Consider the following 27707-nt stretch of genomic DNA (forward strand, 5'->3'; position numbering starts at 1 on the left):
TTCATGCAAGCCAAGGCTGTTTATTGCTGTTATCAGTTATGTGTGATATAGGACATGATCCCCTTGGAAACATGTTGACCATACTGACCTTTGGCCATCTTTGTGTACATATAAAATATATTACTTACCTAGTGCAGTTCATTTACACATAAGACACAATAAAGTACAGGTGAAACTGATAACATGTGCTTTCTCATTACTCACACTGTATGGGGTGAATTAATGAACTGGCTTAATGTTACACACAATATTCATGTTGTACAGTTACTCACATTTTATCATTTATATAGATGAAGACCGTCTTACGTAATATGTTAAAGTAATTGTTTGAGCTTTCAACAATAACTATAAACAATAACAATAACTATAAATGTAATTACTGATGAACATGATGGCAAAGTAATGTAACTGTGTTGTGTCCTTTAATGTGTACTATGTGAATGTCGGAGCATAACACCAACAACATAATAGTCTTTCAGGAAAGCAATTACAGAAACCCCTTCAACTGGTAGTGTTTTGCCTAATGTACTACATATCTCACATACACAGACAGTTGTCATTACTTGGCCTTCCAAACAAGGTAAGGGCTTAAAAGTTGACTTACAAGCTGATGTGCCAAAATGAAAAGAAGCACTGCAACAATGTTGGAAACCTGTCACCACTTGGCGTCTATACACCTGCATGACAAAAAACAGAAGGATGGATACATGTTAACTTTTCAAACATTTTACGGACACTAACTGTACAGTGGGTGAGGTTTGACATTTCTTTGTTTGTTGTGTCCTGAGCCCATTCCTTGTTTCACAATGTAGCACAGGAACATGTCCACTACTCACCTTATCAGAACATCAAACAACATACGTACTGTGTAAAATACCCAAAAATACCCTTCAAAGCAGACTTGTGCATATTCAATATCAGTACAACTATCCTGTACTTGTTGCTGAACTGATGAAGGTGCATTTCAGTGCACTGTATTGACTACACAGAGCAAAATACATATCATAAAACAAACACTTTAAAGTGGGCCATTAACTTACTCATCCTTAGTGAAATACTTACCAGTAAGTAATTCTCACAGCCTGAAACTGTGATACCTCAGCTTGCAAAAACAAACGATTGGTCTTGTAACAGCACCTGAAAAACAATAAACAAAGTCAATTTAGTTTTGTAACGTCACTCACACTCACTTGAGATTTTTTAAATAATATTTATTTCTTCTTGTTTGGTTAAAAAATAATACAGATCAGAATATATGTTGTTTATCTGGTTCACATAACATTTTTCATTTTCCCTTATTATTCGGAGCTCTGTAATGAAAGATCACAGAATCGGATTTCCTTCAGATCATCGCTATCTTTGTACTTCATCCATGATTTTTAAAGAGTGAAAATTGCTATTACCAAGAGCAAATAACATTTTTAATGTGGTTTTTGAAACCACACAAAAAACACTCATTCTCATTTTTACATTATAGTTGTATTCATTACTGAAACACGTTCGACTTGATTCCAAAACGATGTGACACGTTCACATTGAATAAAAATGTGAAATATGTCGTTGTTACATTACAAATCCTACAATGGCTGGTAAGGATTATTTTTCATTTGTACAAATTAGCACCATTTGGAAGTATATCGTGTATAAATTTTTACATAAAGTTTGACAGTTTCCTTTCTGTTGTCACTTATTGTCTATTATTCTTGAAATCCTGACTAGGAAGCATACTTGTACATATTCAATATAAGTCAAACTATCGTGTACTTCTTTTTGGAACTAATGAAGGTGCATTTCAGTGCACTGTATTGAGTACAAACAGCTACATAAATATCATAAACCATACACACTTTAAAGTCACAGTATCTGTAACTTCTGATGATTATTTCACTATTTTTAGTCTGTGCTACAACTACTGTTTCTTATTCTATTGACTAAAACATGCCTAAGTGCCAAGTATTGAGCTCTTCACATGGTCTGTATGCTAGTAAAGTGCAATGTTATTGTTGATATTTGACTTGTAGTCCGGACTAAAAGTCATTTTTCAACAATAACACTGCTGGTAATGCATATATTGACTTTGGTGGCAAGCTCAGTACCTGGCATATCAACATGACGTTTGGTGTACAACAGGTAACTGTAGATGACACACAGAACAAAAATAGTGAAAATATTATCAAAAGTTACACCCACTGTGTCTTTCACTTACTCATAATAACTGAAATACTTACCTTTAACTAATTCTAACAGCCTGAACCTGCGATCCTCAGCTACAAACAAGTAACGATTGGTCTTGCAACAGCACCTGAAATAGAATAATAACGAAAGTCATTATAGTGTTTGACGTCAGTCACACTCACTTGGGGGTTGTTATGCGCCAGACTGCTCCTATCACATAGCAAAAGTGGAAGTCATGAACGGAACTTGCAGCAATACTCGTGTATTCAAATGTTTGCAGTCTGTTTGCACTCACAACAAAATGAAATTCATTTGGATGTATTTCGCATTAACAGCACCCATATCATGTAACATCCATACCTCCTGGTCAATTTGGCCATCCAACTTGAAATTGTCTGCTTTTAGGGGAACAATGTGGATATAAGTAAATACGCTTTGTACATGATCAATCCACTTAAATTCTATGTGGGTCGCACACTGATAACAGTATTACTTGAGATGGTTGGCATATACCTACTGATAAATGCAATCATTTCAGACAATGCAATAATACCACAAATTTTGATGGCATTTACATATCTTGAAATGTCAACAATGAATGATTTTGTCTGCGGGTAAGCCAGGCAGGTCAAATAATATTTTAAGCGTATGCGTGGGATACAACAAAAGGGGATTGTTCACATAGGAAGTGTGTTCATAAATAACCCCAAAACTACCAATTATTGTCATTGACTTACATGTATAAAATGATGCCAGGTATGAGTGTGACATGGGTGTACATGAATATCACTCTGTTGATAGTGAAAACAGAATGCAAACTTTCAGATAAATGTATACTGCTGCAATTTGCTGTCATGACTCCCTTTTTCCAAGTCTTTCACGCAATCCGGTGTATAACAATCCTCAAGCGACTGTGACATCCGTTTATGAACCGTCACTGACAGAAAATCGGCCATACACGGTATTGTTATGCAAATATAAAAGTTGTCTGTTGCCAACATGGCTCCGATGTTCACTTGTTCACGTTCGCCAACGTCTACGTAGCAACGCAAATTTCATGGCTGCGACAAGTTGCGCGTGGACGGGTACACCTGAAACAACATCCAACATCTACCTTTGTCTGTGCACGCTAGCAATACCGCTGTCTTACGCTGTGGCACTCACGCGCTTACCTTCAAACTTCTCACATACGGCCACCTTCAACTATGGCCCGTTATTCACCTCCAAAATCTCTGAAAGAGCGCCAGATTCAACGTTACCTCACTCGCAACGCAAATGACATCTAGTGTGGGTACATCCCATAACTTATATACCACCGGTGAATCACGTGAGACTAAAAACGAGATCTCCACAAATCAAGATGGCAGCGTACGGGAAAGAGATGTGACGCAATGGCTGTACTTTTCGGCAGGCGTGTATGTATTGTAAGAAACCTTTGAATCACATGTTATGTGTACAGTGAAAGTCCACAGTCTTGTTATTGTTACCCTTGCCGGTATTTGGTGTTTTATCTATTTTTAAGTCAGGATTCGGCTTAAACGTTTTTGGCTTCTTTACATGGGCCAGAATAGGCGCCACCAAGTGGCTGGAGTCCCTATATGTTGCGATCAATTTAGTGATGGCGAAGTAGAATATGCCAAGCGGACTGTCTTTGAGCTATGCTGTAATGACCCAGGGAGGTTGATAAAACGTCAGGGACAGAATAAACGATTTAATAATATGATGGATATGGTGAAATTGCTCCATGAAGTTGACAACGAAGACCTGCCATGCTTTGTAGCTAAAGATTTGGCAAAACTACCGCCAATTGATACTACCCACATTGACGTCTCCACTCTGATGGTAGAACTGAAGTCTTTAAGGCGAGAAGTGGCACAAATGAAAGACATTGCAGTGCGGCCTGAGGTGACTGATTTGGCAAATGAACTCGGTTTGTTACGGAAAGAAATTTCTGAAGTGAAAAGCTGCGTTGATGGTTTGAAGAAGCCTGAGAAGGTACATGTTGAAAGTGATGTGATTTCACAGGTGGCACGATATGAATTGCCAGCAGTTTGTGAGCCGTTGGACTTCCATTGTCCCTTGAACAAAGATCCTCATACGAGCTCGTATGCAGATGTGGTTCAATCTCGTGCACCTGCTGTCAAAGCTAAACGTCCATCACAATCTGATCGACTACCGACAAAGGCATCTGAAAATCTGTCCGTGAATAGAGAAGGGGAGTTCACTGTGGTATCGCGTCGTTCTAAACGTCGCCCTCCGCCTGTTATTGGTACTGCGAAATTTAGTGAAGAATCAACAATCAAGCTGTTCGCTCTCATCCTCCTTTCAAATTTTTTATCACTCGATTCGCGCCTACAACGACTCCAGAAGCGGTTATTTCTTTCATCAAAAATCGCTGCCAAGTTATAGTCAAATGTGAACAATTAAAAACCAAATATGACACATATGCATCATTTTTGATTGAAACAACTCGTGAGTTTGCCGACAAAATACGTGACCCGGCAATATGGCCAACTGGAATTCTCGTCCGCAGATATTATTAATTTATGACATTACGTCTTTCATCTTATAACTGCCGTGGAATAAAGTCATCCATTGACGCGATTAGGACCCTTTGTAAAGATCATGATATTATTCTTGTGCAAGAACACTGGCTGACGGAAGCGGAACTGCCTCTTCTTTCGAGAATTCACAAGGACTTTAACGCATGTGGTGTTTCTGCTATCAATGACAACTGTAGAATTCGCGTCGGGCGGCCGTTCGGTGGCGTTGCCTTCATATGGCGTAAGTCCTTGGGACAAATTTTCACGATTAAATACCTCAACGATACGAGACTTTTAGGTGCTGAAATAGTTACATCCTCCAGAAAGCTATTTATTGTTTGTGCGTATCTTCCGACCTGTTCTAGAGAAAACTATGATAGTTATATGAGTTATTTGGCAAAAATCAAAAGTATTATTGATGAGGTTGACACTACGAATGTTATCATTCTTGGCGATTTTAATGCCAATTTCGGTACGTTTTTTGCGAGTGAGCTTGATACTTTTTGTATTGAAAATAATTTGCATATCTCTGATGCTGAAAAGCTTGGTAGATTCGATGAAAACTTTACATTTATTAGTGAGGCGCATGGTAGTACTGGTTGGTTAGATCATATTCTGAGCACCCATGCAGTGCATAATGCTATTTCTGACATTGGTATAATGTATGATTGTATGTCATCCGATCATTTTCCTCTTTGTGTAAATATTGATATTATTGAGCTTGTTCATACTGACCCAATTCGACAGAACGTGACCAATTCTCATGCAAAACCTAATTGGAGTAAAGCAACGCCTAGGAATCTGTCTGCCTATGAATATATAACCGATTGCTTACTCCGTAGAGTGGAAATCCCCAGCAATTCTCTCGTGTGTCGAGATCCTAATTGTAAGAACGTTGAGCACCTTCGCAATCTGAACTCATTGTATTTGAATATTGTTATTTGTCTTAAATCAGCTGCTCAGAACTGTATCCCTATTTCGAAAGCAGACGGTCATGGGTTTAAAGCTATTCCAGGGTGGAATGAACATGTGCGCGAGTTCCACAGTGCCGCTCGTGATGCATTTAAGTTATGGGCCTCCAATGGTAAGCCTAGGTATGGTCCGCTTTTTGATCTTATGCGCAAAACGCGTGCAAAATTTAAATCTGCTTTACGGGCGTGTAAAGAGATGAAATCAAGCCAAAGCCGATGCTTTGGCTAACAACTTGACGCAGGGGGGCTCACGTAAGTTTTGGCATTCTGTTCACACCACTCGTGGTTGTCTATCTTCGCTTCCGACTAGTGTAGGTGGGTGCACTGGTCACGAGAATGTTGCTGATATGTGGAAACAACATTATGAAAAATTGCTTAATTCTGTTTCGAACTGTCGTGATAAAAATTTTGTATTATCAACATTAAATGATACTGGTTTCCACAATGCGATGGTGGTTACTGCAAATGAAATAAAGGGTGTATAAATAAGCTAGAAAAGGGAAAGGCATTGGGTAATGATGGTATTGCAGCTGAACATCTTATTTATGCTAGTTCAATCCTTAGCGTTTTATTGAGTCTATGCTTTACTGGATTTTTTACACATGGATATTTACCCGAGACTTTAATGCATGCGATCATTTGTCCCGTCGTGAAGGACAAATCTAAGGATGTTACTTCTGTGGATAATTATAGACCCATTGCAATTGTGACGGCCATTTCAGAGGTATTTGAGCTTTGTGTTCTTTCGCGTATTGATTCACTTTTAGATACCAGCAATTTACAATTTGGTTTTAAAAGTAACCACTCTACTGATATGTGTATTTTCGTGCTCAAAGAAATTGTAGATTTTTATAAAAGGCATAACTCGCCAGTGTATCTGTGTTTCATGGACGCAACGAAAGCTTTTGACAGGGTAAACCACTGGACTTTGTTTAGAAAATTGATCAACAGTAAGGTACCTCTTTTCATTATTCGTATTTTACAATACTGGTACAGTAACCAATGTTTTTTTGTTCGCTGGGCATCTGCAGTTTCTAACTCTTTTGGGGTAACTAACGGTGTTCGTACGTTGTCAAGGTAGTATCCTTTCGCCCAAGCTGTTTGCCATGTATGTAGATGGTTTAAGTAGTAAGCTTAAGTCAGCCGGTGTGGGTTGTCACCTGGCAAATACCATTGTTAACCATTTGTTCTATGCCGATGATTTAGTCTTGATTTGTCCGTCGGTTAAAGCATTACAGAAACTAAGTAACGTTTGTGAACATTATGGGAATCAGCACGACATTATCTTTCATACTGCAAAGACAGAATGTATGGCAATTTTCCCAAAGTCCTGGAAAGCTCACAGTATGAGAATACCCTGTGTACTACTGTATGGTAAACCTCTTAAGTTTGTGTGTACAAAAAAGTATCTTGGCTATATTATGTCTTCTTCAGGTACAGATGATGCTGATGTGCACGGCAGCTGCGGTGTTTTTATGCTAGAGCTAATTTTATTTTACGTAATTTTGGCAATTGCTCACATAAGTGAAGTGTACTCTTTACAAGAGTTTTTTATATAGCGTTTATTGTCTTAATGTTTGGTGTAATTACAGTGTCAAACAAATGTCTTCACTGAAAGTAGCCTACAATAATGCATTGAGATTGATATTTAATCTGAAGCGTGATACTAGTATAAGTTTAAACTTTGTTAGCAGAAATATTCTGAATTTTACCTCGCTTCACCGTAAATTGTTGTTTGCATTTTGTGAACGGTTGTGGAAAAGCGAAAACCCTGTTATTCGCAGCTGTGTTAATTCCGACTCTTATTTTCAGTCCAGTTTCTGGAAACATTGTAAGAGTATTCTTTATTAAGTTTTTTCTAGCTTTATTTCTTAGATGTAATGTTGTATTTTTTGTACATTTTACTGTATGGGTTTATGGCCTGAAATAAAGAATAATAATAATAATAATAAAGTAAAACCTCTATTCCTAAGAAAGAAGAATATCATTACAAAAGCTGGTATTAGATCCAAACGTTTATGTAACATACTGGTATGTTCAGCCCTGCATGGTGAGAGTTGTGCATGGTGCGTAGCTCTCTGGTACAGACCGTAAAATGTTTCTCTGAATGTTTAATCTTGCCTGGCAGCAAAACGAGTTGAGGTTGTGCACCAATTGAACAGTATTTTCAGCATGTTTCAAGAAGGCTTACGACACAAAATACTTTCGTGTAAAATATTTTTTTTTATGAGAGGGGTTCAAAAAGAGCGACTTTGTAGCCTTAAAAGTTTTACTGATAAACCTGGCAGTTTTAAACAAAAGAGTGAGGGTGCAATCGTAATATAACTGGTAAAATTAAGATAACATCAGGCATTTTACTCTAGTTTCTCTCTCTCTCCTCTCTCTCTCTCTCTCTCTCTCTCTCTCTCTCTCTCTCTCTCTCTCTCTCTCTCTCTCTCTCTCTCTCTCTCTCTCTCTCTCTCGTGTATTTTGCTTAAATGAAGACTCCACCTCGGGAAAAGTGAACCGGACTGTCAAACTTTTACAATGCCTTGGTTGTAATACTTGCGGCCCCCGGGGGCTCGTTTTTAATTTTCACCGGCTTAGTTTATGAAATAAAATATTCAACATTTATCTATACACCTAACACAGAACTGAGACCCTTTTGAAGTTCAAATATCGCAGGTACGTTAAGGTAATTTAACATTTTCAAAGCACTAAACTTTTGGCAATAAAATTTGCGACACCAATTGTTTATTCTTGATGTTACAGAGTCTGAATGGTTTCAAGTTTTGTTTGGTAAACTTTGAGTACCGGTTTAAGTCTTTACACTCCGAGGCATGTGCAACCTTAATGACCTTCATATAATAAAAGGGGCGATGTAGTTACATCGAAGGCCGCGGATAAGTAAATACCGCAGTTTAAGCTGCGAGGAAGAGTGAGAAAATCATAAATTGCATTCTCGCCATAGATTTTGTTAACTCGAACTTAATTAAAATAACAGAAACTAAAAAAGTACTAACGTTTAACCAGCATTGTTTCATTTATATAAAAGATCCCATGAAGGCTAAAAAAGTCTTTCGGAATCTCGCGGTAAGTTGTACTTTTGCCGGCGGGAAGTCAAAGGAAGGAATGCGACGAGTCGAACCCACCAAAGCGTTGCACCTTGCCAAGATTATGTACAGAAAGTTGAACGTCTCTACAGAAAGTTAAACCACTTGTAATTTCCAGAAAACATGAGTTTGCTGCGTTATCAGCAACGAATCGATGAAATTTTCGACGAACTTGTATTTTATGTTTAAACTATTGTTGGAGATTAACTTTTCGCTGCCGCGCACAGTTGTCGTTTTGGGCCAAAACACTGATTGTTTCGATCACGAGTCAGCTATATTTAAATATACTTGTACATTAGAAACAGATGTGTCCGACCGAGCAGAGTACTAACAGTTCCAACAATTATACGCAAAACACTCGATGTACCTCTCGTTCTATCAATGTGAACACAATATCGGTGATCCTAGCATTTTACACCACATATTTCACAGCTAACAGTAAAATTTAGAGTCGGGAGAAGAGAGCACTGTTCGGCTAGAGGATATATATCTTAATCATAGCAGAATGGCAGTCGGAAAAGTTTTGACTTCCAATAAATTACAAAAGAATATTGAACATTCGGTAATTTAGATGATGTATTCACAACTAGAATGCTTCTTGATACATTTTCTCCAAATCGTCACGTGGAATTGCGACTGACCCGTGTTGGGATGTAGAAATCTATGTTGCGTAGAACGCCATCTCTTTCCTCAGCTATTGCAGCCTTACATGTATGTCATTTCCGGTCGCTCCAACTATCCGCCGTGGCTGTTATCGAGTTCAGCGCTGGTCTGCGCTCGGTAATGGTATGTTTCCGAAGATGTTGTACCTCTTGGCCTGTGAAGGCAAACCATATACGACAAGCTTATGTTACAGCTCTGATACCGCATGTCACGATTTTTTGACGACTGTTATCATATCAGTTGTTGAAATTGAGTATTTATGACCAAAAGGTGAGATTCGACGAAGTTTCGTCAAATATAAATCAGGACACCCGATAAAGCGTTGTTCAGACGAAGGGAGACGCAGGTTCATGTTTTCACTTGCTTTTCAGTTTCGAATAAACAAGTGGAGAAAAGAAATGACAAATGGCGATTACATAGAATTTTCATCCACTATACGAGAAAGGTATTACTTTGACTGTTACCATACTCTTATGTCTACATATTAATGAAAGTTAAGGTGTACACTTACTTTGTCATCAAAATTACTCGTCATAATTAATAATATGATTAACAGCCAAAATTCAACTATGGAGACAACGCGAGTGATCATGCGTCATACTGGAAGTGTTGCATCCATTGGTAAGATAGTTCACACAATTAAGCCATGCGGGGGCAAACGAGTTAGCACGAGTGTACAGTAGGAATACAACAAAAAACGCTTGACGGATACGCGATACTCAAGCTTAAATTGTAGGCTGCAAAGATGGCTTAAGTCTATAGACTATACTCAACTTTTCATTTGTTATACCTGATTGATTGACTTATTGATTGATTGATTGGTTGATTTATTGATTGATTGAATGATTGATTATGACCAATTAATTGGTAGAGAATAATTTACACAAGCGTCGTTGCATTCCTTTCATCAAATTGACGTAGAGGGCGATAGAAAGATATAAGTAGTTCTTCGTCGCAAAAAAAAACTTTTCAGTGACGCCTTTCATGAAGAACGACAATAATAACAAGAAGCTCACGGGACATCCTCAACTCACATACTATCAAACATGAAAAAAAGGAAAGAATTGTAAAATCGAAAGCAGACAGGATGATATTAACACGAATCTTTTCACTCTTTTACAAATTTAGCCCCGTTAAAAAAGGCACGCTCTCATCAAAAACAAGATTTGAACTGATTTGGGATAATTGTATCTTCATATATTTTTCAAATTTCTAAAAAATATCCGGTGCCCTATAGCTGAATGTTGCAATATTACAAATTACTCATAAAATCAAATGTGTAACTTAAGAAGGAAAGCAGATGAGCTTACATTTGCAGATTAAATCGACATTACTTCACCATCCAATTATCCCAAATTAGTTCCAATCGTGTTCGAAATCATAAACAGTAGAAACTGGATTCCTTTACAGTCCATGATGCAAAATCAAAGAAGGAAGGAATGCGAGGGATATGCTTGATAGAAAAACATTGAAAATATCTTTGATTAAAAAAACACTGACTGCAATGCCATAATGGCAGATGGACAACCTAGGTTTTGATTGACAAGTACTGTTCATTCTCATGACATCGTCTGTAAAGTGAAAAAAAAAGACGAGAGATATGCGATGACGTAAAAAAAACCAGACAAACAGCTTTAGGCTAACTCTTTATGAGTTTATCCTGATAGCGGACGAAGACTAACTTGAAAACATGTACTGATAGAAACTACTTGAACACTGGAACAAAATGACTCTTGAATTCCAAAGAATCATGATCAGTTTCAAACATGGAATAATATAACCAGAGGAAAAGTGTACGGGTGACAACAATCAGACGTCTTCCTTTGTTTTTACAGGTCACATATTAATGGCTGACATGATGTGATAGCACTATAACATTTATCGGTCGAATATAAACAGCTGCCTAGTTATCCCATATTCTACTAAAATTAAATTGGTGAGCATTGAAATTGTCATCTAAAATTTCATCAATACTTTGTCTCTAACACTCATGATTTCATCAATTATTGAAGCAATTTTACTGTGAGGTTTGAGTACGGTCATAAATTTTGATTTGAATCAGAATACTGTAAATTTCGGTAAATAACATGCAACGACGTAAGTTTTTCTTAATAAATCAACTTTTCCATTTCATGGAGAGTTTTCTCTCATTAATGATAAATGCTAGCCTTTCAAGCCTTACAACTTTCCGGTTAATGCGTGACTCTTTGAGTGATATTGGTTTGGTTGTCACAGCGAGGTTGTCAATATGTTCAATAAATGTACCGTGTAGAAATTCAACTGCGCCTCTCTATAGTCTCCGCCGGGACAGAACTTGATTTACTAGCCTCTATCTAAAACACAAGAAGAACTTTTATTCTTAAAAACGAGTCTGTCAAGGAAGACAGGGAAACTTTTGAATTGATTTGATCCGACAACTAGACTGAAAATTTCATTTGTGTTTGTAGGTTTGGAGTTGGCGGAGACCAACAGACGACACACACACTGCAGGATGAATCTTTGATTGGCCAGAAAATCAGTGACTGAATTGAAACAGAACAAAAGTAAACTATTTTTAGTCGAATCTTGAAGTTAATATTGCATTTTCACGGTAATAGAGATATATCCTTTCTGTCACCGGATATCTCAAAGTGTTGTGATTTTATTCACAAATGACGTAAATAGTCGTTTGAAGCCAAGTACGGTCACGTGGCCGGTCTTTTTGAAAAACAATATACTCTTTGGTGGGGATGTGCAAGTCGCTGCGAGAAGGGACTCTCATATTAGTGCAAGAATTCCTTATTATAGTATTTCTAAACCGATGATACACAATTCATCGGTATTTTGCAACTGTTACATTATACATTACATGCATTGGTGGCTGTATTAAACGCATTCATTTAATTTTGTTTATTTTAACTGAAGTCAACATCCATCTCGATCTCACACTTGTCTAAGGTGGTTGAGGCTACCACAATGCAAGGTTGTTGTGAAGACATTTCGTGTTCATTATTTCTGTGCTACAGTAAGCGTTACCAAGTTGAAGAGGACAGGCGGGAAGGTAAGATTTGTCTTGATTACTTGTTTATCTTTCTACAGCTTGGCGCGAAGTAAAAGTTAGTTCATTAGCAAAAAGTTGCACGAACGCTATATGTAGATTGCGACGCGATATCTCAGTAGTACACTCTATTTAGACTTACGAGACATTCGCAAATAGTCCCAGCTCAAACTTGGTCAGCAGTTATACCGTATCGACCTGTGTCCCGTGGCGCGGCGTGGCTGGCGATTTTCTACAGCCGTAAAGATGGTTATCGTACATGTGCCGATGTTAAAAGCTTCTTTGGCGGATGACATGAAATGTCAATCATACAGCAAGTCGTTGATAATAAGCGAAAATTGCATTGACAATGTATTCAATGATACAAGTATGACGGAAGTCATTTGCCTGGCAATTTCGACTTTTGCTACATCGAAAAAAATAGTATCTGTTGAATGTCCACGAGGCGTCACAATTTATAAATTTCTATTGTTTTTGTTTCGTTTGTTAATATAGAACGTTGCTTTGCTTCAAAATCGTGTTGATACATTGCTTGATGTACATGTCTTCGACACAAACCCTGTTTGTATAATGTCCAATTTTATTAATGGTGATTAAATTTTCATCCCGACTATAATGCAATTGTGAACAGTTATATATAGCACTGTACATCGTGTGAATACACCTTGAATTGTGTTTACAAGACAAACTGCTTAGCAATAAGCCACACCCGACGACGATATACCTGGGTTTTTCTGACCAGTTCCCGGACATATATGCACGAGCGATATAAACAATCAAATTATTCTTAATTTGTAATGTTATCAACAAGTACAGCTACTGTCCCTTCTGATGTTATCTGTCTGTTCTCCTATTGTCATTTAAATATGTCTTTGTTGTAATTATTCATTATTATACACCTACGTCTGTAACATATGGAGTTTCGTCGTAGAGTAAGTTTCGGTATCAGAGGACCGGGAGTCCAATAACTTTGACGCGGAGTACAATAACTGTAGTGTTATTGGACGCTATTTGACCTTTAACCTCAAAACACCTTTACGTCAACACGAGGGAAAAAGTGAATATTTTACAGTTTTTACAAAAATACATACTTCTTAACGTTCATTACTTCACAAAGTATATCATGGTCAGTCAAAAACCTGTGAACTTGAGTGAAATTATGCTGCTGATGGAAAATTTCTACCAAATGCACTGCGCAGCGTGAGTTGAAATTTCGTTCTATGCGCCAAGCGGACGCGCTGAACGCGTTCCCAGGCTGCTCGCTCAGTGCAGTGAGCGACGGGCATTCAAAAAACGCCTATATTTCGACTTTTTTAGGTAAAATTGAACCAAAAAGGTGTATAATAATAAGGGTATTCACAAAATACCGGGATTTATATCCTTGTACATCATACGCTACGTTATTGTCCTCGACTCTAACGCGTCTCGGACACTACCTCCGCTGCACGATGTACTCGGACATAAATCCTGGTAATTTGTCATACAATGCAGGATTCGCGGCACAATTTTTTTTCGCCGAGGTCTCCGCTACGTATCGATCGGTATCGGGGTAGCGCAAAAATCAAATAATCTTGAAATAAATAGATTTCAAGCCGTAATGTATTAGTGCGCTGGTACAAGTTTTAACGATTGTATTATGTAATAGAAAAGCCGGACTTTTTTCACAATCTTACACTTGACATTATGGAAAGCCGGAACTTTTTTGTAATTCAGTACCTACTTTCAAATTGTCTATAAAACCAGTAAAATTAAATGTGCAGCATTTGCAATCAAATAAATTGGTGTCGGTTACGACGCATGAAATAAAGGGATGCTTTTGGTTAAACCGAAGATTTCAAATTAGTACAAGTGTGAAATCTTTAATCGGTTTTTTCATGAACGACCGCAACTTTGCCCAAAATTTTTAAAAGAATGTAATTACATTTTGACGTCAGATTTTTTGAGCATTATGAGGTAGCGGACATTTTTTCCCATCCAGAATATGCTCAAAATCGGTAGCCCATAGAAAGCAAGATAGCGGAGGGTAGCCGACAGGTAGCGGACAAGTTTTAGACTTTATTTTCACTAAAAGATTGTTTGGAGGAGTCAAAATCGGAAGCCCATAGGAGACAAGGTAGCGGAGGGTAGCGCATATTTTTTTTCCATCCTGAATATGCTTAAAATCGGTAGCCCATAGAACACAATGTAGCGGTGGGTAGCGGACAAGTTTCAGACATAATTTTCACAAAAAAAGATTATTTAGAGGAGTCAAAATCAGTAACCCATAGGAGACAAGGTAGCGGAGGGTAGCGCATATTTTTTTTCCATCCAGAATATGCTCAAAATCGTAGCCCATAGAACACAAGGTAGCGAAGGGTAGCGGACACTTTTCCCAACCAGAATGTGCTCAAAATCGATAGCGCATAGGACACAAGGTAGCGGAGGGTAGCCAACGGGTAGCGGATAAGTTTTAGACATTTTCACTAAAAGATTGTTTGGAGGAGTCAAAATCAGTAGCCCATAGGAGACAAGGTAGCGGAGGGTAGCGGACATTTTTTGCCATTCAGAATATGCTCAAAATCGGTAGTCCATAGAAAGCCAGGTAGCGTAGGGTAGCCAACGGGTAGCGGACAAGTTTTAGACCTTATTTTCATTAAAAGATTGTTTGGAGGAGTCAAAATCAGTAGCCCATAGCAGACAAGGTAGCGTAGGGTAGCGGACATTTTTTCTCATCCAGAATGTGCTCAAAATCGGTAGCCCATAGAACATCAGATAGCGGAGGGTAGCGACGGGTAGCGGACAAGTTTTAGACAGTATTTTCACTAAAAGATTGTTTGGAGGAGTAAAAATCGGTAGTGCATAGAACACCTGGTAGCGGAGGGTAGCGGACGGGTAGCGGACAAGTTTCAAACATTACATATTGTTTTGAGGAGACAGAATCGGTAGCCCATAATACACAAGGTAGCGGAGGGTAGCTGACGTGTAGCCGACATTTTGTCCGTGCAAATTTTGTGTAAAACAGTAGCCCTAAGGATCCAAGGTAGTCTAGGATAGAGTAAGGGTAGAGCACATTTGGCCAACATATTTTCCATCATGAATGTGACCATAAGCGGTATCCATTACAACACATGGTGCGGGCGGGGAGCCGACATTAGTTCCTACATAGCTTAAGACTTATCACAAATGGTAACCCATAATAGACACAGCAATTTACATTCCGTTCATTGCGACGGCATGCCGACTCCTATAGAATATTTATTATGCATATATTACATTTCAGAGCTGTTTTGAATAAAAGTGTGACACCAGTTTTGAACTGTCCTTCCTGCGGCAACGTAAACTTACAGAATTTTTCTTTACAGTGTCCACTTTGTGGCAAAACATTGAAAAGATAAGCAAATGTGAATGGATGGTTTGTATTGTCATTTATTATTTTTTTTTAAAACGATATAGCAGATCGTCTATTTAAGCAATAATGTACCCCTCCCAGCCTATAATGGACGAAAAAAAAATTGCACAACGAGGCGGAGCCGAGTATATTATGGAGTGCAAAGTTTGCTAGATGAGTCCATTGTGGGAGGACGGGGATATATTAATGCTATTATTTTATAGTTTTTGAGATGTCGCTAACTTTGAAGATGTAGAAAACATCTTTGGTAGGATTGATGGATAATTGGATACATTATCTGTAAGTATCGGAGGGTATGAGGTCACAAATTCACTGGTATTGACCATGCCGGAAAATGCCAAGAGAGTTTGACCGGTTAAGAAGGGCTTGACTACGCAGTTTCTGCGTAGTGAAGCTTCATTACGTATTCATGGTGACCCCTGGCCAGCTGTCAATAACTTTGGGGGCTTTTGTCTTTTGGCCTGCTTTGCATATGCGTCGTTGGACACGACCTGCCAATCACCCAGGTAGTCAATTAAACTATTAATTGACTGTTTACCGACCCAATTAACACTATCCAGCAGTATCAGTCATATTTTAATCGGCGTGGCCCGGATGGGCACAACGTAGAACGCGTGTATTTCTATGTGTACGTTTCACTTGTGGTGTTGTTTGTATCATCGTGCGTTTGAAGTCCTTGTTTCACCTACAGTATTACCTTCAAGGTGACGGGCTTACTATTAATGTTCAGTATCATTGCACCGAGTTCTGCCCACGGTGAAAACCACCTGTTTTGCCTACTAATTACTGCCCGTCGCTGCCCGTCCTGAATGTAGCCTATCATAGCTACAGTAATCAGTCAATATATAATACCCCGCGCCTTATACTTTCTATATACACTTGTAAAATCATAGTCCGAGCCGTAAAATTGTTGACTTTCGATCCGATATACAGGTTGATCGTTGAATCGCACCGGCGCATCCATGTTTACTTGCCCAATAAGCTTACTACTCTGCAAAGGGTGGGTAGATGGAATTCCAGGGCCAAAATGAACACCGGGGCGAAACTTTTTGTGAATCCATGTGAAAACATAAATCATTTATCTGTTTTGATATATACTCCTTAATTGTAAGTTTGATCAAAACCAAGACCACATTTAAGGGCTATGCAGACTGTCCATGTACGCACACACAGGCAACCAACGGTGAATATCAGCGTCAGCGGCATAACTATCGGTCGTAAATCGATCGGCGGTTGGGGGCCCTGGACTATGATTTTATAAGTTTATATCACAAACAAATGTTGTGGAATATTAAGATATCGACCTATTACTGTATTGAAAAGGCCAATTTCGTGACGGGCATTGCTAGAAGAATGACGGGCAGGGACGGCAGTAATTAGTAGGACCGTTTCTTGAATACTGTTCGATATTAAGTGACGGTCAAACCTTTGGGTTGTGCGCGTTACCGGCGGCACTGACACAAACTGGTTTGACAAGCATATAATTCAGGTTTTGTTCAGTGTTGTTACCATTTGTCCGTGGTGGAAAACATTGACGGAAAACCAGAGAAAACGGTCCCGCTCCGAGAACAGCCCCGAGACGGGGACGGCCACACTTGTGGTGTTGTTTGTACCATTGTGCGTTTGAAGCCCTCGTGTTATCTACAGTATTACCTTCAAGGTGACAGGCTTACTATAAAAGTTCAGTGATCATGGCACTGAGTGTGTTACATTTCATGATGTAAATCACGCAATGTTTTTTTTTACATATATCGCAAGGATTAGTTTTCGCTTTCTTTTGCCCTCGCGAAGTTTGCGAAAATTTCTCGCTCTGAAAAAATTTCCGGCCACAGTATCATTGAACCCACTCATTTTTTTCTGGGTGACCTGTGACCAAATGTACGTACTAGTGAAGTCGATCATACGGGGAAATAAAGGAGTATTGAAAGCAAAGTTCTATTCGTCTATGTCCGTTCATTGTCAAAAGTCAAGGCAAAATGGTGATCCTGAATGATTTCATGACCATTGGGCGATAGAACTTTAATTTACTCTGCAGTGCGCCTGTTCGATACACAAACATTACGACACTTTTGTCTGGGTAGGTATTAAATTTGGTCTGCCAAGAAAAAAAAGGCATACAAGACCATAGTCCAAGTTTTTAGAAAAACTAACTGAGACACGAACGGGATTCGTGAATCAAATTTTGTTGAGCTTTACAAGCTGTCTGGTTCACGGCTTATTGTGCACGGGCCGCGTCTTTGCCCTTGCCATCATGTCATTGAACTTGTAAATGGACGCATCAATTTAAACGATTTCTTATGCCGTTGGAAATACTGGCCGCTCATAAACAAGACAATAAACTCAATATGTGTGCATCTTTACTTTTATTGTCAAAGTGCCAACGACACCTACGACACCTACAAAATACAGAATAGTTTAGTCCAGGTATTTGCAACTCTGCCATCAGACTGGTCAACCGAAAATCAACCATAGGTGTCTTTCGGCACGCGTATACGCCAGACACCTAGGCGACGGTAATCCGCACCACTTATCACTATCTTGAAGGTACTCCTCCCCCTATACCACTGGCGATCCCGCCCTCAAGGCACTACGTCATTCGACCGAGCATTGTTATTGTAATTTCCTGCATAAAATTAACAGCGAGGTCAACCGGTCAAACTCTCTTGACATTTTCTCTCATGCAAAGCTATAATATATTATTACATCTCAACTACAGTACTGATATCGTGATTGGATGAAACTCCGCAACCTGACATTCCAAAAACAGTGTGATATAACGTGGTTTGAATTGCTATTGCCCTTTTGCCGGCAAGCGGTCCGAACGCCATTGGTAGCGCACATACGCACAGTACAAATACTGGATTTTGTGATGATTTCAAATTTTTGATGCAATAAAGTTAACAACACATGCCCTCAGGCTGGTGCTCTTGACCAAAATATTGATTATACTCTTGGTAGTAACAACAGTGATCCGGAGCGATCCACGCAAGAGATCTACGCCTATCCCCGGTCATCCATAGAGCATTTCCTTGGTCGTGTCAAACTCTGTAGGTATATGTACAGTAAACAACCAAAATGCGATTTTATGTTGTATAACGTATTGGCGTACAAGACTGGCATATATCAATGAAACTCAAAATGAATGTTGTATTTCATAATTTGGCCACGAAAATATTTGTCAGGTGAAACCTTTAATTGAGTTTATTAGAATCATGAACGTTCACTGTGTGCAATTCACCACGGAACCTTTTAAAGAACTTTCAGACCGATCTGGGACTAGTATACCTAAGGGAGCCGTCATTATTCACGGCCTGGGGATCGTAAGCATGTGAGGAAGTAACTCAAAAAATCGAAAACTTCAAGAGGGTTGCTTAAAATGTGAAGAGGAAGAAAGGGGTTACTCAATTTTTGGAGCAAAATAAATTGAAACACCTGTCAAATTGCACCATGGTTGCACCCATCAAATCTCAAAGTTTTCGATGCGAGAGGGGGGACATCCCCCTACCGTGCTCTCCCCTTAGGGTGTTCTAACAGTTTTATGAGTTAAAAATAAATAAAAAACACCTTTGAGGCTTTCAGATTGCACCAGACTGAACCATTGCACAAATCAATTTCTCAAAATTTTCCACGCAAGATAGTGAATATCCCCTGACACTCCCCTCAGCCTCGTGCATGTTATTCCCCTTGTACTTTCAAACTCTGCCCAGTCATATATCCTAGTGAAAACCCAGTCATGATACCCATCCAATTAAACAGTACTATGTGGTTAGATACTAGTTATAGCGTGAGCTTTAATATCTATATTTCGTTGTCACTTTGAATTTCATTTAGTTTGTTTCACCTTTTTCAACCGTCATTAGATAACCGATTATAGTAAAGCAGGGCACATCAGAATTTGAAAGGTCTTTACTAATGCTGTATTTTTGTAAATTTTACAAAGACGTGTATTGGTATTTAGCTTTCCTAAGAGGGGGAGGTCAGTCAAAATTTCTGAGTTAGAGAGGGGGGTTACTCAATTCATCATGGTTGGCAAGGGGTACTCGAAATTTCGGAGTTGCCCGTGGAGTTGCCTCGTTTGTATGATATCGTCGCGTCGTCGGATGAGGTCAGGCGACGCCGCGTGGAAAACCGACACGTTGGTTATTTAGGCGACAAGTCAATCATCATCATCATCATCATCATCATCATCGTCATCGTCATCGTCGTCATCATTAGTTTATTGCCATATTTAATATTAAAGAAATATAATACAATTCAAATTCCGCAGAATACACGGACAATAAGAAGCTACGAATATAGTCTTGTGCTAGTCGAGCCTAGCCTGTTAACTCATATATATGTACATTGTATTGATACATGTATTGATGTATATATATATATATATATATATATATATATATATATATATATATATATATATATATATATATATATATATATATATATATATAAGCAATAACCCCGCCGCAGGAGGGTATACACGAGATTTTGGTACAATGCGCGACATATAGCACGAGCCGATAGGCGAGTGCTATATGGAGCGAATTGTACCAAAATCGAGTGTATACCCGACTGCGAAGGGGGTTATTGCTATTATATTAGGGACGATTCAGAATTTACTTCCAGGGGGGGTGGAGGATTTTCAGGGGGGGCCACCCATTTTTCCCAAGAAAATTTAGGGGGGGGGGCAGACAAAAATACGGCAATCTTTTAGGGGGGGCCAAGGAAAAAAACATCAATTCAATATTTGCCCAGAATTTCTGATCTCTACAAAAGAGAACCATAGACGCTACCTGGGTGACAGATAAACTCAACATGTTTAGTTTGACTCCTTTAGCTGCTAAATTCGGTAATATTCACAGTGGTTTGTTTTATGCATCTACTGTACTATCTTGTTCTCCTCCCTGAACCGTCATGAAATGTCCAGTATTTTAATAGCATGTCGACACAAACCATACAGTGAACAGTCAGGGTTGTTTTTGACGAAAAGAGATCTTGGATCAAGTCCAGACTAGAATTCATTTGTCAACAATAACAATGGTCATTTATGTTCACATTGGTATGTTTGCTAAATACAGCATTTGGTGTTCTATGTAGTGATAGAATAACAAACAAATGCTGATACACAGAGATGAACATTGAACAAATGCTAAAAATTACAGCAAATGTCTTTTTAAGGTTGGGTTTACATTGTAGCTTGTAAAGCAGTTGAAAGTTGTGTGATAAAGAAGTGTTAATTTATGCAAATGTATGCAAATCACCCCGATTTCTTGGCTTCTTTTGCCTCCCAATTTCAAAATTTCCAAAGAATTTAACTCCACTCCGGCTGGGTCAAATTTACTGAAATTTTCACATTATGTTTTTTAAATGCTATGTAACAAAACAACTATCAATTGGTTTTGTTCGGCAATAAAGCTCTTACATTTTTAATAAGAGGCATTTTAATTTTGCTGATCATGATTTAAATCAATTATTAGAGTGTCAGTCTTTAAACCCCTACAATTTTAAAATGAGGATGGATAATGCCAAATAAAATAGCTGTTTTTTTCTACATATACTCTCCTTTCAAGTGAAATATTACATTTCAGAAAACTGTCTAGTTTATGACTTAATTTTTATCATTAATACCAAAATTGAGGCTTTTTAACCTAAATATACACCCACTTCATCCTTTGAGTACACTACTGCTACCATACTAAACTTTAGATTCTCTACTTTTTGAAAATATATGGTATGAGGGGGTTTCCTTGTCATCTTTGATGAGAAATATAGCTTTGAAAAAAACTGTGAGCATTCAGAAAGTAGCATACATTAATATTATGGTGTCAGAAGTTTCAACCATGTTTTTACAATGGTGTTCTGTGTATTGAAAAATTTTCTACAGTTGAAGAAGTTCTACAAATTCAACACTTCAAATCAAAGCCATCAGCAACTGAGATGGTCAAAACATACCATCTGTCTAACATGTAAATTGTCTTTGTCATGGTCATTCATAAAAACAAATATCCTTTCGTTGCCCAAAACAGATGGAACTTGTTCCCTCTCCTTAAAAATATTATGTATTACTGTCAAAAATATATGGTGAAAAATTTACTAAAGGGTTGATATTCCAATAATCCTGTATGTGCATCCAGAAGATCATGTGGCACTGCATCAATGCTATGGTGTCGGATTGTTGAAATATTGTGTACACAAGAAATTTGCTGTAGTCCAAGAAGTGATCTCAGTGTGTATGAGGCTAGGAGAAATGTGGATAGGCTTACACATTGTGTATAGATGCCAATACTTTTGTGTCCCATTCATTCTGATATGTATAATTAAATATTTCTCAGTGGCGGCTGGCAGAAAAGGCAAAAAAACAAATTAGCATGTATTGTTTCGTGTCATCTGAAAACATGCGCATCATGACTATTTTAAAATTAAAGTTTGTTAAAAAAATTTGAAAATATGAATGCTCTGTCAATTTTGAAAAATACTGCTGACAAAATGTGAACTTTGACTTACACAGGGTTATCTGCATTTTAATATGAACATTGGATTGTTAATGGAATGAGCAGAATAACATGTGAATTCATGTTTTTGATAAGGTGTTTTGTTCAAGAAATGTTCTAAAATATTCCTCAGCATTGTTGCTTTCAGTGGCAGCTACTTGGTTTTATGACAACTAAATTAGAAAAAAGAGAAAAGTAAAAACAAGTTGGCTTTCACCAATTTTAATTCCTAATTTTAAAACTTTCACCGTGAGTCTGCAAATATTCAGCATCATCAAATGAAAATGTATGCTGAACTTGTGCATGTACATCTCACTTTCCAGAAATATCTGGATATCTGCAAATTATGTATCATTAAACTTCAAGATATATATCACTTTGCAATTATCTGCTCCTCTGATTTTCTGTTCACCATTTCCAACTGACATCTTTGCTTGTCTTTGTGTGCATCATATTTATCAGTTAGACATAACGAAAAAAGTATTCATATTTAGTAATTAACTTTTCTTCAGAAATTTACAACCAGATATGTTTATTGCTACCCTTCCAAAAGTGTGCAACTTGCAGTCCCTGCAAATCATTCTTTTTATAGTCACATACCCTGAAATGATTTGTTATATCATCGATTAAATGTCCACTACAGTTCCTGCAACTTGTTAGACTGGATATGTCTATAGTGTATGAGCATGCATGTATATATTAGGGGGGGGGCATGGAAAAAAACAGCAAAGATGAGGGGGGCCATAGATTTTTACTATAATTTACTAGGGGGGGGCATGGAAAAAATCACCCAGAAAATAGAAAATCCTCCACCCCCCTGGAAGTAAATTCTGAATCGTCCCTTATATCAACTTGCGTGTATTTGTTGTTTTACTTGGGTATTTTCATAACTCTAAGCCCCAAATGCAGAAAACGGACGTCTGAGAGATCGAACGTCGGAAATTCTTCGCCCGAGACCGAGCATTTTTATAAGGATTCCGTTCAGGCACACAGTATCCTACGATAAATACGCATTACGTCCATATCGACATTGCATTTTATTCGCATGCAACACGAACGATACTTGTCAAAAAATAAGTGCTGCACTCACACAGAAAATGGGTCAAGAGTTCAAATCAAAAGAAAAAAGTAACAATTTTTTTCGTAAATTTACATAAGAACAATAGTCCTGGCATTTTTGGCATACTAAAAATAGATTTGTCTCATTCTGTACCGCATACCGTGAAGTTACAGGATCTATTTTTGATGGATAATTTGGACGTTTATCAAGTTGTCCCAGAAAACTAGCAGTTTTAAAATAATCCAGACTTGCTATGACTGCAACTGTGATGAATAGTTGTGCAGATTCTGAGTGTGTTGCCCGATGCAGGGAGAGCTGGACGCTGACACTGCTCGTTGCATTTGATGTCAAATATCGTCGCAGTCGCCAGGAGTCATCTCACATTATTTTGAACTTCTTGGTCTACGTCGTTAGGACATCCCGATCTGTTATAGCCCAAACTTTGGTAAATAATATCTGACATACCGTTACTGTGAGGAAGTGTCAATTTATTTGTTTATGAACGAATACTATCTTCATTTTAAAGAGCGGTACCTACTAGGACATATCGCGTCTCGACTCCCGCAAAGTGCACGGTGCGCTGTCGCACTAATATTTGTGTGCATCATACTCCAAACGTGCTGCTTCAGAGATGTCTTTCATCATCGATCCCAACTTATTTACACCAAAAGATGAGTTAAAGACCCACACTTTATCCGTGTATCAAAATTCGGTCTTCGAAACAAAGTGGACTATTTCGGTCTTTCTCGAGGGTCTATTGTTTAGATAGGTACGTTCAAATGCACCGACCGGGCAATTTTCGAAAATGCTGGTTAGGGGCCTGTTTTAGCACTGCTGTCAGTGCTAAAACAGTATTTTAGCATCGGTGGAATGAGCTCTTGTCCAATCAGAATGGCGCAGGTAGCATGATATATATATATATATATATATATATATATATATATATATATATATATATATATATATATATATATATATATATATATATATATATATATATATATATATATATATATATTATATTGATACATGTAATTTTGTGAAGAGAAGATGGTAACTGTCAGTCACTTACTTTGCGTCCTATGTTTCAGAAACTCGCCTGAAAATTAGCAACGTATACGTAGTTCATAGGCACAGTTGATATGATTACGTGCCTTTTAACTACGATATGCCGATGTTTCAGACAACGCCCAGAGAATCCGAAACTTTCCACACAAATGAGTGATTGACAGAAACGTTGCAACAAATTTAATGACAAGCGGGCACTAATATCCTCTGGTTCTCACAAGGGCTCAGTCACGAGGAGTGTTTTTGGAAACATTTTACTGTTTTCATTTGCGAATAGAAAACGCATAAATGAAAGAAATGCGTAGAGAGAGAGACAATTCCAATGCGTGAATTTGCATTTTTTGTGTAAACGCTAACACTCTCGATATTTTGAAAATAATATGTTAAGTAGTAAAGAACATTTTGATGGAGCAAATCAAACATAAAGTACAGATCAGCAATATGCAGAGCTTATGAACATTCTGAATACGTAGATTTTAGAACAAAGGTGAAGATGGCTCTCCAAATTCAGAGAATATTATACTATATATATATAAATTGGATTTAGATACGATGAAAATGTATTCCCCATACTTCTAAGCCATATGTTACATGGGTTGAATAATGATATATAGTGCAAAATGAGAATACTTTGTGGTACAGCGTGTCTTAATTTCAATAATATTCCGGCCTTCTTTCTTATCATCGCGTTTACCTTTGTAATGTGTTGTTTCCATGTAAGGTGCTTAATAATTACCCCCGACAAATGACGCTTAGTGAATCTGAACTTGAGGTTGATTTTTCACACACAGATAACCCTGCAAATACACCGCTCTACGTTTTTGATGGAAAATACATAGTTTGTCTCATTTATGTTTAAGATGAGTCTATTAGCGTCACACCAACGTGTTATATTTCTAAAAGATTTTCTACTGGTGAAAGATCAAAACAGTGTCATTAGAATATATATGAAAAGGGTTGAGTCTGCAAATAGCCGAAAGTCGAAGTAATCGCAATTTTAGGAAGATCATTAATGTAAAGAAAAAAAGAGTGTAGGACCAAGTATTGATCCCTGTCTCCACATGCGACAGGTAATTGAACTGAATTAATACAATCTACAGACACATGTTGATATCTCTGACAGTAAAGGATTTCCTCTCACACCATAATATAAGAGCTTTGCTAAGAGGATTTCGTTGTCAATGGTATCAAAAGCCTTCGAAAAACTGGGATGATTCTTATTGTACTATATTCCTGGTCAATTTGTGATGTCAGGTGCCTTAGTAAATTTATAAGAGACAACTCTGCACTATGGTTCTTACACAGGGGGTTGTCTACATGTCCGTCCCCACGGGTGGGTAGGTGTTTCGTTGTATCGCTAATAAAGATATATTCTATCAACCTTTGGTGTTTCGGTCTTAACTTAGCACTGCCCTCGACAATCTTGCGTATACGTTTTATCAACATGCTGCGTCTATTATCTGATGAGTTTGAGTGCCTAATTTGCCAAAGTAATCAAGGGTAAATTACTAATCTGTGGACGCTCTCACCGGATTATCACCGGATTAAATTTGACAAAGTCAACAACGAACGCACCAGCAAGGACCTTGCTGGTGCGTACGTTGTTGACTCTGTCAAAGTTAATCCGTTGATAATCTGGTGACTGCGTCCACAGATTAGTAATTTACCTCGTTTACTTTGGCAAATTAGGCACTCAAACTCATCAGATAATAGACTAAATTACTACCCTTGCTTGCCTTGGCGAATTACGCAATCAAACTGGTAAGATAATAGACGCAACACAGTGACAAAACTTCGCTAAAGATTGTCAAAGGACGAACGAAAAAAGAAATCGTTACAAAACCAGCGCTAACATAAGGCAAAGACACCAAAGCTGCAAAGAAAGGTTGGTAATATAACTCTTTATTGGCAATATATATCATAGTAAAACATATTAAAATAAAATAAACCATAGCAAGAAGAACCCTGTCCTTAGACAAGACACCCCTACCAATGGGGACTGACTTTGTTGCAATTCCCTGTGGTTCTTACGGAAACCATACTGATGCTTATAAAAAGTCATGATTGTTAAAATAATTTACTAGCCGATTATTGACAGTCTTATCCAGAATTTTGCTAATAAGAAGTAACGCTTAAATAGGGCAATATTTTGCAGGAATCTCTTTTGGACGATTTAAAGATGGGTACTACTCTAGCAACTTTAAGAGCATCTGAAAATTTACATTTTGCAAAAGAAAGATTGAAAATATGACAAAGTGGAGCTGCAATATGTTCGGCAGCATTGACTAAAAGCTTCGCAGAAATGTTGTCATACCAAGCATGGTGTTGGATCACCTATTGGTATAACCAATATAGTCAATGGGCCATCACAGTCTATTGTCTCCCAAATACCATCTTCCCCTGGGCACTTCCCGTCACTATGTTTTCCACTTAGCTAGGATATTCGGTTATCATAATGTGCTTGTTTGTCATTGATCTGGCGGTGGGTATGAGTGTTGGTCCTGTTGCCATGACACTGCAATAGCAAAAATCTGACATTTCCGAAAGTGCCATGACACTAAAGGCATATGTATTTGTTGGTATTTGAAGCTGGCAAGTTAATTGCAATCGCAATATAGGTCATCGAAGGTCATGGCCATACCTACTTTGGATCGTTGCCAAGGCAGTGCCCTATCGAAAAAACTTTTTTAGGGAAAAGGAGGAAAAGCTATATGGCTTTTATCATATACCTTTGGAATAAAAATGCACAAAACACAATCTAAGTATATACAAAATTAGGCCATCTATGCAATGCTTGAACAATACAGCGCGTTAATTTTTCAAAGTCAAAGTTCAATTCAAACTGCAGAAATTGATATTTAAAGTCACTTTCCACAGTCAGAGCAGCACTCTCTACATAGCATGGTTAAACCTGTATTACGCTATATTGAACACCACTCCCCCGATATACGAACACACAATATTGTCATGAAGCTGAGTGTCTAACCTTATTTCTCAGTGCAGTTGCAAGCTGAGACTCCTGAATGAGGTTTTTGATCTCCGATAACTTTATGAAATGGTCATGTTTCTTTTCAAAAATGAATCTAGGCTCTTTCCATGTAAGTCCTTAGTTTTATTTTCCGAGATATTATCACCACCAAAGTGTGATTTATCTTTCTCCTGTGGCAACAGAGAGGTTACCAACAAAACTACATGACCGTAGCCTGCAAGGGGTTGGGA

General features: G+C 38.0%; 1 protein-coding gene and 1 long non-coding RNA gene across 2 annotated transcripts in view; one reads left to right on the forward strand and one right to left on the reverse strand.

Moving 5' to 3' along the window:
* Positions 1-602: 602 nt before the first annotated feature.
* LOC139130629 (uncharacterized) lies at positions 603-3477 on the reverse strand. Its single transcript, XR_011551922.1, has 4 exons — positions 3348-3477; positions 2229-2302; positions 1063-1137; positions 603-677 (listed from the first exon to the last, which is right to left on the reverse strand). It is a non-coding gene; the product is annotated as an uncharacterized lncRNA (long non-coding RNA).
* Positions 3478-3894: 417 nt separating this feature from the next.
* Positions 3895-27707, forward strand: part of LOC139142963 (uncharacterized) — a 424363-nt gene continuing 400550 nt past the window's right edge. Inside the window, exons 1-3 of the mRNA XM_070713161.1 lie at positions 3895-4444; positions 5674-5812; positions 12450-12484. Of these exons, the coding sequence (XP_070569262.1) occupies positions 3895-4444; positions 5674-5812; positions 12450-12484 (724 nt within the window). The remainder of the gene's footprint in view (positions 4445-5673; positions 5813-12449; positions 12485-27707) is intronic.

The sequence above is a fragment of the Ptychodera flava genome, chromosome 1, assembly GCF_041260155.1.
Source record: "Ptychodera flava strain L36383 chromosome 1, AS_Pfla_20210202, whole genome shotgun sequence".
NCBI lineage: Eukaryota > Metazoa > Hemichordata > Enteropneusta > Ptychoderidae > Ptychodera > Ptychodera flava.